General features: G+C 47.5%; 1 protein-coding gene across 5 annotated transcripts in view; it reads right to left on the bottom strand.

The window, feature by feature from the left end:
• INPP4B (inositol polyphosphate-4-phosphatase type II B) overlaps window positions 1-18,408 on the bottom strand; it is a 3,177,224-nt gene that overhangs the window by 1,336,372 nt on the left and 1,822,444 nt on the right. For 4 of the 5 annotated variants that reach the window (XM_069631181.1, XM_069631178.1, XM_069631177.1 and 1 more), the window contains one exon: window positions 653-764. In XM_069631181.1, coding sequence (XP_069487282.1) covers window positions 653-764 — 112 coding nt within the window. Of the gene's footprint in view, window positions 1-652; window positions 765-1,388; window positions 1,787-18,408 lie in introns of those variants that run through there. The other variant, XM_069631180.1, reaches the window with a different exon arrangement.

Below are 18,408 nucleotides of genomic sequence, written 5' to 3'. Positions count from 1 at the left end.
TGACCAAAGTCCAAGCTAATCTTCTAAGAGTTGTGATGAAGCATTCTACAGTATATTCTTCCTTTTGTGATCTCTTCCCAAACTTATAACGTTCTAATAGAATGTGTAACTTGGTTTCGTAATGTCTATCCAGCTTCACTATACACTTCTCATATTCATTGAGACCTCTGAAATCCTCTTCATTAAGGTCAGGTCAGTTGTCAAATTTCTCTTGTTCTGGTGTTCCCATGCAATGCATGTACAGCCATTTAGATCATTTGGACTGTGTGTTTGTAGCAATGTCAAAGATGCCATTTCTTGTTAGTGTCGACTTCTTAAATAACTCTCTCTAAAACGCTTTTTGACTACAATGAAGACATATAGACCTGATTCATTGAAGTGTTTTATAATGGTGCAATCCCATAGGAAAACTCTCCATGAATCAGGCCCAAAATCTTGCATACACATTGTTCAAAACAGAGACACCCAAACATCCCTCACAAGCGTGCATGCAGACTCGGTTCTCTCGCACGCATGCTCTCATGTGTGCATGATGTCTCAGCCTTCTTTCTAAATAAAGACCCAGGTGACCCCTCTGTGATATTAGCAGGACTGCACTGGCAGAGCTGCTTGTTTCCAGCATAATGGGTGAGAGTGGCGGGAGCATTCCTACCTTTTGTCCCTGCACGTCTGCCGTGATATGCGCCGTGTCGCCATCCTCCGATTCCCCCATCTTGACCAGGCTCACCTCGATGGTGCCCACCAGCTTCCCACCATTAAGAGTTCTGCGTTCACATAAAAAAAGAAAAGAAAAATGCATTTTATTTCTGTGCCTTCAACTGACCAACGAAACACAAGCGAATAACACAGATTTGAAAAACGTATACTTGAAATCTTGCACCAATGGGACATCCTCGTAAGCGACAAATATTTATGCCAGTCACAGAGCCAAATCCAACAGTGATTGGTTCGTTATTGATTCTGTCAGGGCCCGGATGCGCCCCTTGACCAGACACCGGAAGACATTCTGGTCTTCCCCGTTGGGCACCTCTGCGCGTGCACTGGGAGAATGGGACAGCCCACCATAGCGGCACGTGGGGTAACAACAAGACTCATCCAGAGAGAAGGCAGCTCAGCACCACAATCGATCCACACCAATCCCCCGAAAGTACTGCCTCTTTGGAAACGGATTCAGTTCTGCACTACAAGTTCATTCAGAAATGCTTCTTAGGTACAGAAACGTCGGGATATATAACCAAGCAGACAAAGAAGGCCACCGCAATCTACATATCATAGTTCAAAATGCCCATTTTATAGCGTAGCCTCTACCCCCCCATAAGATTCGGCATTGTACGCAATTAATATTTTTGCGAAAACAAATAAAACAAGGGTGAACCCGGGATACATACCTTTTAGAGACAGACTGCAGCCGTGTCCCGCAACATATTTTTACTTTAGGCGCATCGATTTCTGAAGCTCTTCTCAATGCACAGCCGATGCCCTATTCACTTTCCGGTCCCATTAGTCATTGGTGAACAAGCCACGTTTCTGCGAAACCTTCGCGGAACTGCTCTCAAGACAAGAGAGGCAACACACTAATGAAGCCTGGAGTCAAACGAGGCAGACGGGCGGGAAATGGACGGAGCCCGCCGCAGGTGAGGCGAGTGCAGCCCCAGAAATAGAAAGAGCCCGCTCGCGGCACATGTTTGCTCTAGACAGCTGCGTTGGCTAATGCGCGACCTTTACACCCGGCAGCCCGCCATAACCTGGAAACTCACTTCACGCTCGCACTTGAACGCCCGCTCTATGACAGCCGTCTCGGGACCCTTGCAGTGGGTGGCGGAACGAGTCCTGGGCATGGAACTGCAGCTCGGATGAAAAGCAATTACAAATTCCCCACTTCCTGGGCCGTCCTCGTCCCAGAAAGCTTCTAACTGGTGTGGCAAGCGGCCAGTCAGAGTGCCACTCCTTTTGATGTATGGAAGCCGGTGCCAATATGCTTAGCAGGTGAACAGCTGCACCCAGGCGGGAGGATTAAGTTTTGTTAGTTGTTCTCATACGCAACACTTGTGCAGAGAATCACAAAGCGGGTAGGGTAATGCCACAGAGTAGAGCAGAATTTAAGGATGTATTTTCTGAGAGGACCCTTAGTCATTTTAAAATAATAAATGAGGTACACGTTTTGGTCAAAAGCAATTTGTATTGCAAACAGGGTCAGACTGGGGCATAAAATCAGCTCAGGCACTAATGAAAAAGTTGCCCACCACCTAAGACTGCAATTCGTTCTTTTTGTAACAGTTTGAATATCACTCACGGAGGAGGTTTTTGGTGGAATGTGTTGCAAATTGTGCATTTTTATGTACCACTAGTCAAAACTACTATCTCCACCATGAAATAACACATCAAACTGGCCCACTTTCACACAAAAACTGGCCAACAATAACATGATTGGCCTGTACTTCAGGCGTTTGCTCGAATTGCAAAACATTTGCGGCATTGTACTGCAGAAGATGTGTGTGTTGGTTGGTAGAAGCAATAGTCCTGACAAAGATGGTGTGTCTTTCTTTGTCAGATCAGGCGGAATAACCAGAGTAGGCCTAGGAGGAATCAGACGGCCCCAACAGAGCAGGCGAAGCTGGAAAATGTAAAGGTTTCCGACATGCTTGGATTCACAAGACACCACAGTCAAAAGCACATTTCTTATGTACCTTTCTTACAGGGGGTCAGCAGTATCACACATGTAAAACGGGGCCAGCAGATTCAGCGTCACATTAACATACGTGAAGTCCCTGCTGGAGTGACATCTGTTTGCATCTTTCAAAATGTTCTAAGCATTTGGACTTTTCAAACGTGGCAGGCCTGGCCTTATTTCATTTTATTGTATGGCAAAATAGCCACTATGATAAACAAAATATAAATGTGAAAACCATCGTTACATAACACACAATCCATGGGGTGAGTCTACATGCATAAGCCTCAAACATCCCAAAGTCATCCTTGTGCGTACACCGTTTCCTGGTCACCAGCTTCCAGTGGACACCACTGCAGTGCCGGAATGCCACGCGGTGAGCCAGAAGAGCTGGTCCGCCACCAAAAACACATCTCGGAGTCTTCCAGCACTGCTAACCCCACACCACCTGCCATAACAGAGTCTTCAGCCCGTAGGTCATATAGCACTGTATCTTTGGAGCCTGCTGCCACTGCTTCATAACCTGACCTCAACCGAAAGCTGAAAGTGTCTGTAGGGTATAGACTGCGTACCATGAGCCTAAACCAGGAGGAATAATGACACAGAACCGGAATAGAGTATTACTACCTTTATTCATTAAGTGCCAGCAATCGCATGCGCATCAAAAACACTTGTGCGCATGCACAAGACTGCGTATGTTCATTGGACACTGCGTGAAATGGCGCGGGTCAACAGGATTTACTCGTCCTTCCTTAATCCTGTCTGTGCCGGGACCCTATAGAGGAGCAATATACATTTACCCATACTCAAAAGAAATCGGGTGCCCAAATACTTAGGACTGGAAAGCATTACCCTTACCCTTACAAGTTCCCTACTTCGCCTGTCTTGTTGTAAGGTAGTGTTGTTTCCATTTCCATTGGATTACTGTACTACATAATAAAGTCTTTTAATGGAGTTTTAGAAACTGTAGACAAATACCCGCACTGTGTTTTGTGTATTGTAGGTTGTGTAAATAGCGGGCAAGTTATCTGATTAGTTCTGTACCAAAATGAGCTATATGTCCTGAAGATGGCTCCATGACTAATTTACTGTGTACATGCGAGTAGAGTGTAACACAGACTGTGAGCCGGAACACGTGTCGACAATCTGAATAAGAAAACTGCAGAGGTTCACTTATTGTATGCTCTTCGGAATAGAAAACACACAGTTTACATCAATGTATCTTGCAAGCATGGTAGAGATATCACCAGCTTACTAACCCCCAGTCACAAAGATATTTCTGTATGTGCCACTTTGTTGTACCTAGTATGTCTTGTTATTAGCGTATATGTTTCCCAAAGCGCTACTTTTATATAGACATCAGTACAGATGTTTTTTGCTAATTATCTTTTGCTTATTGATAAAGCTGTTTCCTTCAGGCTTTTTTTTGTACACTATTAATAAAATTGTTTTTGGAATACAAAAACAAGTGAGTAATATGATACTCTCTTTAACAAACCAGAAGTATAAGCAATATCTGACTGTCAATTAATCCTGGAAGGTGAGCATTTAGTGACTTTTACAAAGTAAGGGAGGGGTAACCAGTCTCCTATAGATATTTGGTGTTGAAACTCTTCCACACTCGAGTCTGGTCCCCTGACAAAAAACACATTTGTGGAAGTACCCAATAGACTTTTGTCCCGGGACACGACATCTCCCCCAGGCAACAATAGATTCGATGTCCCTCTACTTTTCCACATTCTCATATCTCCTCAATGAGACGCATAGGATTTCGGATGCATTTTACAGGTCTTAGATATAATGCCCTCTGCTCAGCTTCTAAACGAGAACTGCCCACTTCCATGCTCGTCCTTGATCTGCTCTCAACATACCTCTTGAAATGAGATAAATGACAGCTGATAACTCCATTGGGTGAGCGGGCTGTTACCAACAACCCCTTCACATGAGAGATGGTCAGGGGTGTCTGATCAAATGGAGACTCTGACTTTCTCTCTTGTCTGCGACAGATGAGCACTCTGTCCCCCGCTTGCACAACTGGGTCCATTGCTTGTCTCCATTGATCAGATCATTATACCTCTGCATGCTCTGTTTCTTCATCCAATCCAACCTAGCTACTTCTTGATGCTGGGCCGGAGGAGGCTCAGGGAGATGAGGAAGCCTAGTCTTCTTCCAAACATCAATTCAGACGGACAGCTTCCTGTGGTCCCATGCAGCGAGTTTCTATAATCTCGCAGCATGTTGCACAGGGCCTGATTCGATGACATGGGCATATTTCATTTTGCTGCAATACTTTCTTGATGCTGCTCATGAATCTCTTGACCATTCCATTAGCCTGAGTCCACAGGGGGGTACTCTTCATGTGATGCATCCCCATGTACTGCATGAATCAAGCAAACAGAAGATATTGTCCAATTCAGGAACCACTGTGCCTGTGGCCATACAGGAGACCATCTGTACAATGGGGAATCGGGAGTGCTCATCCATGACTGTCAGCCAGTGCTTGCCATCTCTATATGGCCCAGAGAAATCAATTGCAATTTGACTCCACACTGCATCTGGGATTTCAGACTTTTGAAGGGGCTGCGGGTTGTCGGACATATTGTACACTGACACAGGCGGCATGACCTGATGGTGCCTTCAATGAGTGCATCAATCCTGGGAATCCACTTTGTATCCCTAATTTTTCATTTAGTAGCTATGACCCCTTGATGTTCTTTATGTGTTGAGTCAACAATCCCACTTGTTTAGGGAGTTCTCTTAGTCGGATGGTTGTGATGACAAAGTCCTTCAGATACCTGCTACAATAGCTGGCAATCGATAAAAATGATAGGACATCACTGATGTCTTCAGGAGGCAAAATCTTCAACATAGCTTCAACTTTACTAGGGTCAGGACTCGTCCCCCTTTGTGAGAAGATATGACCAAAGAACTTAAGATTTGACTTGTGGAAACACATTTGTCCGGATTGAGAGCCAGTCCTGCGTCCATGAACAAAGTGCACACTTGCAAAAGTGCTTGATCATGATGTACTTTCGTGGACCCAAAAATGTGAATGTTGTCGCTGTTTTTAAAACAGTTCTATATATGATATATCACTCTTCAAATACTCTCTCTAAATAGCTCAGCAGCTGAGGAGATTCCAACGCTTAATCTCTTATATCGGAATATGCCCACATATGTAGCAAATGTGGTGGAGTACCTGGAGTGTATATCCAGCTCAATCTGATGATATCCCTTATTTAAGTAAGCTTTGAAAAGAAGCTTGCTCCATTTAGCAGACTGATCATGTCATCTAGGTGCATCCTGGTGTGTCTCTCTCTTCCGATTGCTCTATTGGTTCGTCTCACGTTGATGCATATGCCAGAAATACAGAGGCCATAGTCAGTTCTGAGTGCTTACCGAAATAGAAGGCCAGCACAGAAATGAGGTCCGACATAAGGCTTATTGAACCCAAATCATAAAGCAAAGAAAGTGGGCCCAGATCCGAAAATGCTAAGATGTGCATAATGCATTTGAGGAAGAAAAAGGAAGACTATTGGCTGACAATCTATGCAGAGCTGCACTGACATATAAAGAAACCACAGTGCACAGTATCTTCAATGGGATACCAGAATTGTGCTCCAGGCAGCCAAAGTGAAACAGAGCATTTCATGTGTAATAAATAAAAGAATGTCATTTTCGTTTTTCCCTCACCCATATTGACAATATGCTGAGCGAAATGCTCACCAGACTTTCAAAGTGTGAACATAGATTCTGCCTATAACAAGCTTATCCAAATGGACAATTTCAAAGCAACACTCATGTATGTTGAAAGTGCGAACGCCTTATAAGATGCTGTTTAAAGTTATAATTATGTCTGAGTTTAAAGGCTGTTTGCTGCAGGGTACATGGAAGGTCATTTCTCCAAACTGGAAACTAACCTCTAGGACCTCCCTCGGTTGCCCTGGAGATTCAGGCCCGGTTGTCTTCATCCATCATTGCCTTTCCTTAAAAATACAAGAAAGTAATACTTTTTAGATCAGAAACGCAGTGAAGACCAGATAAAGTGAGGTCTGTTCTACAGCAGGAGTGACCTCCAGGTCACAAGTCACATTAAAAAGTCTATTTGGGTGGCTATCAGGCAGCCCTGCTTGGGTCACGTGCCTGAAGAGAAACTAAACTCAGGGAGCAAGGGTGGGGGCCAGGGAGACAGAGGATATGAAACTGCAGTTTGATTAAATGGGGGAAATAAATTTTATCGCATAAAAGGGGCAGCCTACATATCACATTGGTCATTCCAAGTTTTTATTAAACGCGACAGTCACCCCCTTCTAACTATGCTAAAACGATTTTGGTGGGATAAACAGAACTAAAGTTATTAATGACAATGTGATTTGGGCCTTCCCCTGATTCCAAGAGACATGAAAGTTGGTAGAAAGCATGCCAGTAATAATTAATATGAAAACTGTAAAGTGGCATATTTTTCATTGATATGGCTCCTGAGTAAATGAAGAAAAATTGTATCTCTGCACAGGAAGGGCATGCAGACTCCAGACTAGTCTTCTCTGATTCACTTTAAAATGTATTTTATAAATATATTCATACATGTAAAGATTTGGAAATTAAGGGTACTTGCCATGTTGTGAGATTTCTATGTCCTAAAGCATGTCGAGCCCACCGGTCAAAGTGAGATGATGAAGCTCTCTCCTCCCACAGCTATCCCAAAGCACTCCCCCATCCACTTGTCCTATCAACACAGAGGTGGGAGTTGGGTAGTGATCATTAACCAATCCCTTTCGCGTGAATCCTGACTAGTTTGTGATGTCATTTGCCCTATAAGCAGATTAGTTTGCATTAAAGCTGTGAATCTTCCACTAATTCCGAGATCCAACCTGTTGATGAAATCTGGTGAGAAACATCCCAGCAGAGAGGCCTAAGTCTTGCATTGGAGACAGGAGCCAGGAGACATAGAAGCTGACTGGGACCTCTTGGAGGAAAGAGACAAAAAGAGAGGAGACCCTTGACTGACCCCCTTGCTGTCCCAGCGGTGCCCTGATGCTCCCTAATGCCCAGTTCCAGGCCTCTCCTGTAAGTAGAACTACCCCAAAGCCATAGATTGTGTAGGCCCTATATTTTTCCAGCATTGTTTTTAGATATTTCCTCATAGAAAATATCTTGTGTCTTTGTGTAGATCCCTAGCATATTTATCCAAGTAAATTCATTAATTCCCCTATTGAAATCACAGGATCTGATTGTTGGCATTCGAAACCAATAACCATTTCCCAGTGTGTTTTGAACTGGTATAGACAAAGATTTGCCAAAATAATTAATCCCCCCAAAGAACAAGTTACTTTCTTACCTGGTAATGTTCTTTCGATGGGATGGTCCGACGACGTATTCCATATCTATGACAGGTAATCACCACAGCTGTGCTGCTTCGGAAACTTTTTTCGGCGTCTGCGTCCTGCGTCGATGACGTTGATGCGCCGTCGTCGAGGACCTCCTCCGACGTCCGACGTCATCCGATGTGATAAGTAGGACGCACGACACCCGTAGCCTCAGTTGTAGTTTTTTCCCCCAGAACGTGTGACATTAGTCCACTGCCAGTCAGACACAAAGCCTTGCGGAACATAAGCTGCAATCGCAAAAGAAATTCTGCAGCGGGGAAGGTAGGGAGGGAGCGATATGGAATACGTCGTCGGACCATCCCATCGAAAGAACGTTACCAGGTTAGAAAGTAACTTGTTCTTCGAGGGGATTGGGTCCTCCGACGTATTCCATATCTATGACAGACTCCCAAAGCAGTACCAGAGCAAGGAGGAGGGAAAGAATTTAGAATCAAAATGTATAATTGCCAATCAAATAGCAGAGCAAAGGACCGCCTTGCCAAAGGCCAGATCCTGTCCTCGGATGGAATCAAGGGAATAGTGACGTACAAATGTATGTACTGAAGCCCAGGTGGCTGCATCACAGATGTTGCGAATAGGAACACCCCTCTGCAGGGCAGTAGATGCAGCCATACCCCTGGTAGAATGGGCCCACAAGCCAGCCGGTGGGTCTTTACCCGCCAAGCGGTAACACTCCGAGATGGCCAAAATAATCCAGCGAGACAAAGTCTGTTTCGTCACAGCCTGTCCCAAATGCTTTCCAGCGTAACCAATAAAGAGTTGATCGTCCACTCTGACCCGGGACATGCGTGAAATATAAAAGCTTAAAGCTCTCCTAGGATCAAGCCTATGGAGCCTCTCCTCTTCCTTACCAGGATGTGGAGGAGGATAGAACGCCGGAAGAACAACCTTTTGGCACAAATGAAATTCCGAAACTACCTTTGGAAGAAAAGAAGGACGAACTCTAAGGACAACCCTGTCCTTGTAAAATACGGTGAAGGGTGGCTTAACTGAAAGTGCCTGTAACTCACTCTGCGAGCGGAAGTAACCGCAACTAAAAACACAGTTTTCAGAGTTAACAGCTTCAAAGGGCAAGATTGTAAAGGCTCAAACGGAGCACCCATAAGAAACTTAAGAACAAGGTTTAAATCCCAACCGGGCACCAGGAAAGGTGACGGAGGGAACGCATTAGTGAGCCCTTCCAGAAACTGTGAAATTAAAGGGATTTTAAAGTAGGAACACTTTCCAGATGAGCGCTTAAAGATGGACAGCGCCGTCAGGTAACCTTTAATGGACAGAACCATGGGGATGTCACATGCAAAAGGATCCACATTCTGAACTCTGCACCAGTCGCAGAACTTACGCCAACGGCAACGGTACAGAGACTTAGTTGCTGGCCGTCGGGCCGAGAGCAACACCTCCATCACGTCTTCAGGGAGGTCCCAATCCTTATACCTCAACCTTTCAGAAGCCAAGCATGAAGGTTGAGGGATCTGACCTCTGGATGGAGAACCTGACCCCCCTCCCGTGAGAGCAGATCGTCTCGGTAGGGAAGACGACGTGGAGGACAGATGGACAAGTCGAGAAGGTCCGGGTACCACGTCCTCCGAGCCCACGCCGGAGCAATGAGGATCATCCGGGAACCGAACTTCCGTAACCTCCGCAACACTTGCGGGATGACGGGGACTGGAGGAAACGCGTACAGCAGTGGGAATGACCACTCCACCACAAACGCGTCTCCTAAGGCTCCTTTTGGAGGAAATTCCCGCGAGCAGAACCTCTCGCACTTCCGGTTGACATTGGAGGCGAAGAGATCCACTTGAGGGGTCCCCCAAAGGGCGAAGATCTCCAGAAGAATCTCCTGAGCCAACTCCCACTCGTGAGAGATCGTGCTTTGCCTGCTCAGAGGATCCGCCGTTCCATTTTCGTCTCCGGCCAGATGAACTGCCAAGATCGAAACTTCCTGCTGGATGGCCCAGAACTCTAGCTGCATCGCCTCCCTGCACAGAGGAAGTGGCCCTGCCCCCCCCCCCTTTTTGTTGAGGTAGTGCATGGCCACTGTGTTGTCCGTCAGGATCAGGACATTCTTTCCTCGCACAGTCGTCAGAAAAGCCTACAGGGCTAGCCTGACGGCCCTCAGCTCCAACAGATTGATATGGAGTCTGGACTCCGACGGAGACCAACGACCGCTGACTGTCAACTAGTTGGCATGAGCTCCCCATCACGTGAGGGAGGCATCTGTCACAATCGTCACCTCCAGCCAGGGAAACCAAAACGGAGCCCCCTTCATCAAGTTGCCTTTGACGGCCCACCACAGAAGGTCCTGGGCGACCGAGGGCGGCACCTGAACCGGGTCCGACATCCTGCCGGAGGACTGCGACCATTGCATCTTGAGTGCCCACTTAAAAGATCTCATCCGCAGGCGAGCCTCTGGCACCAGAAGAATGCAGGATGCCAAGAGGCCGAGCAACCTCAAGAACTCGAACGCTGGGAGCATCTGGGCATGCCAAAACTTGCGTACCATCTGCTGAATGTGAAGAGCCCTCACCTGGGGAGGAAAACACTGCCCCAGGGAAGTGTCGAGCACTGCTCCGATGTACTGGAGCCGCTGTCTTGGCGTCAAATGGGACTTTTTTAAATTGAGGGAGAAGCCCAGCCTGTGAAGGGTTTGGCAGGTGACGGACAGATGATCCAAGACTTGCTCGGGAGAGCTCCCCCTGATCAACCAATCGTCCAGGTAGGGGTAGACGTGATTCCCCCCTTGCCTGAGATGCGTTGCCACCACCACCATGAGCTTGGTGAAAACCCTCGGGGCGGAGGTCAATCCGAACGCCAGGACCCGAAACTGAAAGTGCGAGTCGCCAACCGCAAACCTCAGGTACTTCTTGTGCTTGGGATGGATCGGCACATGGAAGTAAGCATCCTTGAGGTCTAGAGACACCAACCAGTCCTGAAGCTGAAGGGCCTGGAGGACTTGAGAGAGAGTAACCACCTTGAACCTGTCCTTCCTGAGGAGTTTGTTCAAACTGCGCAAGTCCATGATGGGTCTCAATCCCCCGTCTTTCTTTGAAATCATAAAATAAGGGGAATACCATCCCTTGTTCCTCTCCGCTACAGGCACCAGTTCTATGGCGCCTTTCTCCAGCAGGGCTTGAATTTCCTGCGCAAGGAGCGGATCTGGACTCTTCAAAGAGAGGTTCCCTGGTGGATTGTCGTGAGGCCTCTGCCGAAAGGGAAGACAGTAGCCGTGGGTTATGATCTACAGAACCCACACTTCTGAAGTAATGGCACGCCACTCTACAAGATGCTGTGCCAGCCTTACCCCGACCGGCGAACCATGGGACATGGCCTCATGACTGAGTGGTAGCGGCTGCGGCGTTACCTGAGGGCAAAGAGGCAACTGCCCGAGCGGCCTTGGCAATACAGGTAGCCTGTTGTCCACCTCTGGTACCCCTGCGTTGGCCTCTCTGACTGCCAGCTCCTCTCGCTTTACTGAAGGACGAGTAATAGCGAAAGGAACCACCCCTCCATTGCTGTCCCCTAGGACAAAAAGGCGGAGGTTGGCGAACTGCAGCGCCCAACGACTTCGCTGCAGCTTTGTAGGTCTGCAACCTCTCAAGGCTCTCGTCAGCCTTGCTGCCAAAAAGGTGTTCACCGTCAAAGGGCATGTTGAGGAGCCGGGACTGCACATCAGGAGCAAACCCTGACTTCCGCAACCACGCAAACCTGCGTATCACGGTGCTCGCCGCCATGGACCTGCTGACGCATTCAGCCATGTCCAAACCCGACTGAACGGACTCACACATGGCATCCTTACCATCCTGGACCATAGCAAGGAAACCATCCCGTTCGTCCCCTTCGGGAATATGTTCAGCCGCTAACGCAACACAATTCCACAGAGTGTGTGTGAAACGAGACAAGGCACATATGGAGTTGGCCGCCTGAAGTGCCATACCACCCGAAGAAAACACTTTCTTCGCCCAGCCATCAAAACGTTTGTAGTCCCAATCAGGAGGGATGGTAGGGTACTACGCCTGCTTTGCCGGGGCCGTGGCCGCCTGCACCACCACACTCTCCGGAGTGGGGTGCCTGGTCAAGTAGCAGGGGTCGCTACTGGCTGGAGGGTATTTTCGCGACAAGGACCTGCCCACCACCGGGAGACTCTCTGGAGCAGTCCAAGCCGCCGCCACCATTCTCTGTAGAGCCATATGAAACGGCAGTACCGAGTCAGTTGGGGGACCAACATCAAGGATGTCCATGAGATCATCCTGCACAAACTCCCCTGGGGGAGCAGACTATCCCAAGTACTCGGAGACCTTAGCCATAAGGGGCCGGTACGAGGAATCGGCATGAGAGCCAGGCTCAGGCCTACAAAACTCCACCTCCAGAGAGGTGTCCAGACCACTGGCATCATGCAGTGACTGCCTCAAATCATCAAATTGGCTATGGCCCGAGACCATCTCATCTAGAACCTAACTAGGAACCAGACCATCAGAATCCTCATCCACCTCCGTAATATATTCCAGGTGGTGAAAAGAAGGCACCCGAGAGTGCTTGCTCGTAACCAGAGCCTTTCTAGGAGGTTCCCCCGTGCCACGGGGTACCTCCGACAGCCCGGCCTCGAAAGGCGTCAAGGGCGTCGAGTGAATCGGCGCCGGCATTGAGAGAACAGGCATCGGCACCGAGAGGATCGGCGTCGACGTCGAGTAAATCGGCGTAGACGTCGGATGCAGCGCCACCAGCATCGACGGCGTCGACACAGTCCTCGAAGCCAGAGCTCCGAGCGTGTCCTTCGACGACCTGAGCATCGACGGCCTCGACGACTTCCTCGGAGCCGGAGCCTCGAGAAAGCCCGTCGGTGCCCTCGACGCCTCAGGCGTCGATGTCTTCCTCGAAGACATCACAGGTGCACACGGTCTCGAACGCGTCGAGGACCGGGACCTGGAACGGGTACGTCGAGAACGAGTCCCCTTGTCCGAACGGGACCTCTCCCGTGACTCATGCCGACCACTCTTGCGAGCGGTGTCTCTCGACCTCTCACGGCCGTCCCCACTCGGGGGCGCGGACAGTCTAGTACCCTGCGACTTGAGAATCGCCAGCATTTTCTTCCCGAAGTAAGCCCATTCCTCTGGCGTCCCACGGCTGGTGGGGTAAGCGACGTGCCGGGCAGAGTCCTCAGAAGAGGACCTGGAAGACGACCGCAGTCGGCGCTTCCGAGAATGCCTCGAAGAGGCCGAGGAGTGGGGAGACCGACTCCTAGAAGGAGACCCACGAGACTTCCAACGACGACGCAGAGAGTCACCTCTCGAATCATCGGTCGAAAGCCCCGCAGACTTCGACTTCCGGGGCTTGGACACCCGACCTACCGACAACTTCTTCTTACGTTCCCGTAAGACTTTGGACGTGAGCGACTGGCAGTCGATCCAGTCATCCGTGTTGTGGGCCTCCCCGAGGCACCAGAGGCAGGCGTCGTGCGAGTCCGTCACCGACATCTTGGACCCACACTCCCCGCACTTCTTGAAGCCCGGATGCAGGGTCGAAGACGAAGTAGAAGACATCTTCTTACGAAGGATTTTCTCACAAAAACGAACAGGTTTGAAGAACCGAGAAGAACAGAACTCCAAAGAGTCGAGGCGTAACCGAGATTCACGAAGCAACACGTTCGCGGAAAAAACGGATCTGAGGCTACGGGCGTTGTGCGTCCTACTCATCACATCAGATGACGTCGGACGTCGGAGGAGGTCCTCGACGACGCCGCATCGACGTCGACGACGCAGAACGCAGACGCCGAAAAAAGTTTCCGAAGCAGCACAGCTGTGGTGATTACCTGTCAAAGATATGGAATAAGTCGGAGGACCCAATCCCCTCGAAAAAACTGTTTACACATGGGTGCAGGGTGCAAAACGAAATTCCCCCTTGATCCCATTCATTTTAAATCAGAAGTGTGAGGCCTGGTAGTGCCTTTGCATATGCAAGGTGCAAAACAAAATTGCCCCTTTGTATCCATTGTGCTATGACCACCTCATAAATCCCACCTGTTCTTTGTAGGTATAGCAAAATTAATTTTCCCATTTGCGTTTTCTTTCTCACATTGTATCTGTGATTCCAATCCAAAAAAGATTTTCCCATTCTGTTCTGACCAAAAACCCAAAGTCCTGTATATTATTGTTAGGTGTAGAAAAATGTATTTCCCCTTTTTTTTCTATTCTTTCACATTGCAGCTGTGCTAAATATCCCAATATCGATTTTCCCATTGTGTGTTGATAAAAAAAAAACAAAGCCCTGTGTATTGTTTCTGTGATCAAATATCCCAAAAACCGATTTTCCGATTGTGTTCCCACTCCCTGCCACTGGCCTTCTATTCAGAGAAGTCAGGTCCAATTGATGTTTGGAGGGTGAGGGTTGCTGGGAGAAAAGCATTACCCTGTTTGAAATCACTGTGTGTGTTGAATAAAAGGAATTAATTGTGACAGCATATCTCCATGTTGGTGACTTTACAGGAGTTATTTTTTTCTTGTGTTGCCACAGCATTGGTGGCTGATGTTAATCTATTTGTGATATTTGGCTAAATAAATTAATAAATATATTCTGAGTACACACCGGCCTGGTTGCTATTCCATTGTGGCACTGTGTACTTGTTGGGGTTTGGTGCGAGACGGGTTGGAGGCATCACCTAATAGAACCCGAATCAAAACCAAAATGCTTTATTGTGTGCCACATTCATTGAGGGGAAAGGAACTCCATGAGTTGGGTGCGACCGCATAATAAACTGCATCAAAACTGCGGGCTCGTTCGGGATTAGTAAGGGGATTTCACTTGTGACAGTGCAGTACAGCAGACTATTAATTGAGGGTACATTGCACTTCAGTGGATGTAAAGTTGTGTTACATTGTGAAGGCGCCATTCAGACCCGTGCCCTGGATTTCAGGGTGATGTGTGTAGATAAGTATTCATTTGAATTGTCATTGTAAGTACAGAATAAGCAGGAACAGTATTGAGAGTTCGCTCTTGCATAGAGAGCATAGTAGGTGCAGAACACATTTCATAATGAGCACCATAGAAATCAATATGGCCAGGAAGCACCTTCTATCCAAATTTTTTATTAAGGGTGAATGGGTAGAACGGAAGCATGAAATGTGGCAATCTAGAATGATGCAGGAGGTTTCCTCTGTAAATGTTGATATGTGTCAGGATAATGGGCCCCGACAGACGTTTATATGACACAGATCACCAGAGATGAGCAAACTAAAATGGCTCAGGTCACAGCATATATGTACTTCCATATGAGGATTATGGAAGAAAGATACCAGGAGAGTGTAGCCTCTGTGTGAAACCAATCTGAGCTTTTGGATCAAGCACAGAGAGAATTAGAACAATTAGAGTAAAAAGTGCAACAGAGCCAAAATTCAGAGTTAAAATTAGAAAACATTATTCAGCAGCTAAAAGCAAATTTAGAGCGAGAGTCAACATTTTCTGCACTGAAAGAGGAATGTCAAGAAGGTGTTGAACATCTGAGTGTTAACAGAAATTAAGTGAGCAAGTGGTGCACAACAGAGCCTGTTTAGAGGACATTTACGTATTACAAACGCAGATTAAGCAACTGAAAGATGAGAATGACCAGTTTATCATTAGGGATGTCAATTCCCAGGTGGAATTCTATTAGATGGGCCAAAATCTAAGCACTCTGAAACAGCTGAGAGAGCATTTCAGCTAAGAGAATAGCAAATTGTGTCAGGAGAAAAGTGCTGTGTGGCAGTTAAGGAAGGACATGGAGAAATGCGAGTTATGTTCTCAGGAACTGACTGACATGAGGATGGAAAAGGAAAAATGAATGGGACATGAGAGGCAAGCAGAGTTTGACCTAGAGCAGACAACACAGGCAAAAAAAGCACAAAGTGAGGAGATTAGTCTCCTTCAAAAGAAGATGTCCGAGTATGCCTAGAAAACACAAGCCTCAGAGAAAGAAAATGTGTCCCTTTGTGAGGGGAACAAGGAACAAAGTGACCAAGTAGTGGCACAAAAAGTAATAGAAGCTACTCAAGTCCTGCTAGCAGAGCTGCAAACTCAGGCCTCTATATATCACCAAGAGATAGAGGCTGAGAAGAACAAATCTGAGAGATTGGAAAAGGAAATGGCTAGAAACAAACAGGCTTTGAGGCACCCCGAACAGTTAGAGTATGGAAAGGCACCCTATGATCACAGGGTGATGTCCTCTTTACCAGGGACCTCAAGCCAACTCACCACATAATATGCACAGGGCACTGCTATCTTCATGCTTGCCAGTTTGCAAGAACAGGGAAACATGAGGCAGCTGGACTCAAACAGGCCTAATCCAACAGAGCTGGAAAGCCAGTCCTTATAAGACATTGTCGGATATGCATTTCTACCCAGATTTAGAAATACCCTTGCATGTACATCTGACCAGAAGGGCTCGTATTATGAGAAGATCAGGGAGATAGAGTAGCAGAAACATAAGTTCCAAAGGGACCATCTGGTCCGCTTTGCAGACAGAGAAGTCTAGGCCTCAAAAGAGTATTTTAAAAACCTTCACACTATCAGGGAGGTGGGGGAAATTCTCCACCATAGCCGGAAGAAGGGATGAGGAAGATGAGTAGTGCAAAGATGGGAGCCCAAGGGAAGTGGCCCAGAGAGCCTACAATACCACAGGGGAGAAGAGACCAGGCCCTGTCATTCTGGGAGGGATTCCCAGTCTCATAGAGGTAAGGAGCGCCTAGAGGACAGGGAGTGGACCACCAATAGTAGCAGCTTTAAGTCAGAGGGCGAGTGGACTCAGGTGCAGCGGAAAAAGAAGGCTGCCAAACAGAAGAGAAGTCTTGTAAAAGACCCAATACAGCAAATCAGAATCTTTATGACACCATATCACAAAAATGCCAAATACCCGGTATGGGAGCATCTAGAGCTGTATGACCAGATGATGATGCCATTTGGCATAAAAAACTATCAGAATTCTGTTGAGTTGGTCAAATGGACATTCTCCCTGGAAAACTCCAGCTTCTTTGCAGGGCTGGAGGACCAAGATCACCAAAGATTGTCCACGTATAAGGCGGCCATTTTAAAGCACTTCTCTGTTCACAGGAACCCTCAGGAGGCCCGCAAGGTGGCCTACAACCTGTAGTCTGGACAAGACCAAGCACCTAGAGAGTTTGTGCAAGAGCTGAAGCAGGCATTTGCCTAAACCTCTAGAAGGGTGCGCACAAATAGCCGGGAGTTCATTAATACTTATTTCCACACGCTCTCAAAATATATTATTTTATATATGACTGAACTGGTTAGGGACTCCATGATCGTACGACCCTGCATTGCGTGGTGGAACAGGTCACCTGGATTTATGAAGTCCAAAAGCATCTGAGAACAAAACCCCCAAAACCCCAAACCGTCAAACACCTCTACTGCTGCAAAGTTAGCACAGGTGAAAATTACCCCCATTTTGGACTTGGAAATGGGGGGGGGAAGCTAAAAATACTCCTCCCGGTAATCCAAATAAGTAGAATGAAAGGCAGAGAAGACCCTCTGATCCAAACCAATTGGGCGGTAGCCAGGCAGGGTCCAATTCCTGGTTCAACATCAAAAAGCATGTTGAGCCTCAAAGACCAGAATAAAGTACTGTGAAGAGGCAAAGTCCCACTAGTCCACCTTTTGACAATAGTGATTTTTAAGACCCCCTTCTCTGCTTTTTCCTTACAAGACATTTGGCCTCATTACGAGTCACCCGGTATGGAAATAACGGTGGCAGTAAACACGCCGCCACCGTTGTTTCCATACCAGGTGATCTCGAGTCCTGCAGGCGGTGGTGTCATTCCCGCCAGGTCTGACCTGGCGGGTTTAACACCGCCCGCCTGCAGGCGGACGTGGAAACACCGGCACCATCACGAGATGGTGCCGGTGTTTCCATGGTCCCCATTCCCATCGAGTCCTACGGGACTCGATGGGAATGGGGGTTTACCGAATTCCGCCTCCGGAATTCCTGGATCACCGGGGTTGTAATGCCCCGGTAATTCCGGGAATGACGGAGGCGGAATGGTAATACGAGTCTGGCGGTAACCGAGCCGGAAAAACCGGCAGGTTACCGCCGGACCCGTAATGAGGCCCACTGTCATGAACACAGGCATTGTGCTAATTGAGTGCCTGAACACCCCTGCTCATCATCCCAGAGCATTATTCTACAACAGCTTGCATTTTCTGTGTTTCTTTACAGGGGTGTGTTTTGCTTGTGTTTGAGTTAGTTAGTTGCATTTTTATTGGATAATTTAAAGTCTATTTTTTATCGAACCTTAGAAACTTGAGTGGACATTTTTTGTATTTTGTACTCTTGTACTATTGCTATTTGTGTTGATACTGTTATTGGCTTACTCT

This window comes from Ambystoma mexicanum, chromosome 6q (assembly GCF_040938575.1).
Source record: "Ambystoma mexicanum isolate Mex_15411 chromosome 6q, UKY_AmexF1_1, whole genome shotgun sequence".
In the NCBI taxonomy this organism is placed as follows: domain Eukaryota; kingdom Metazoa; phylum Chordata; class Amphibia; order Caudata; family Ambystomatidae; genus Ambystoma; species Ambystoma mexicanum.
This window is presented reverse-complemented; position numbering and strand designations above follow the sequence as displayed.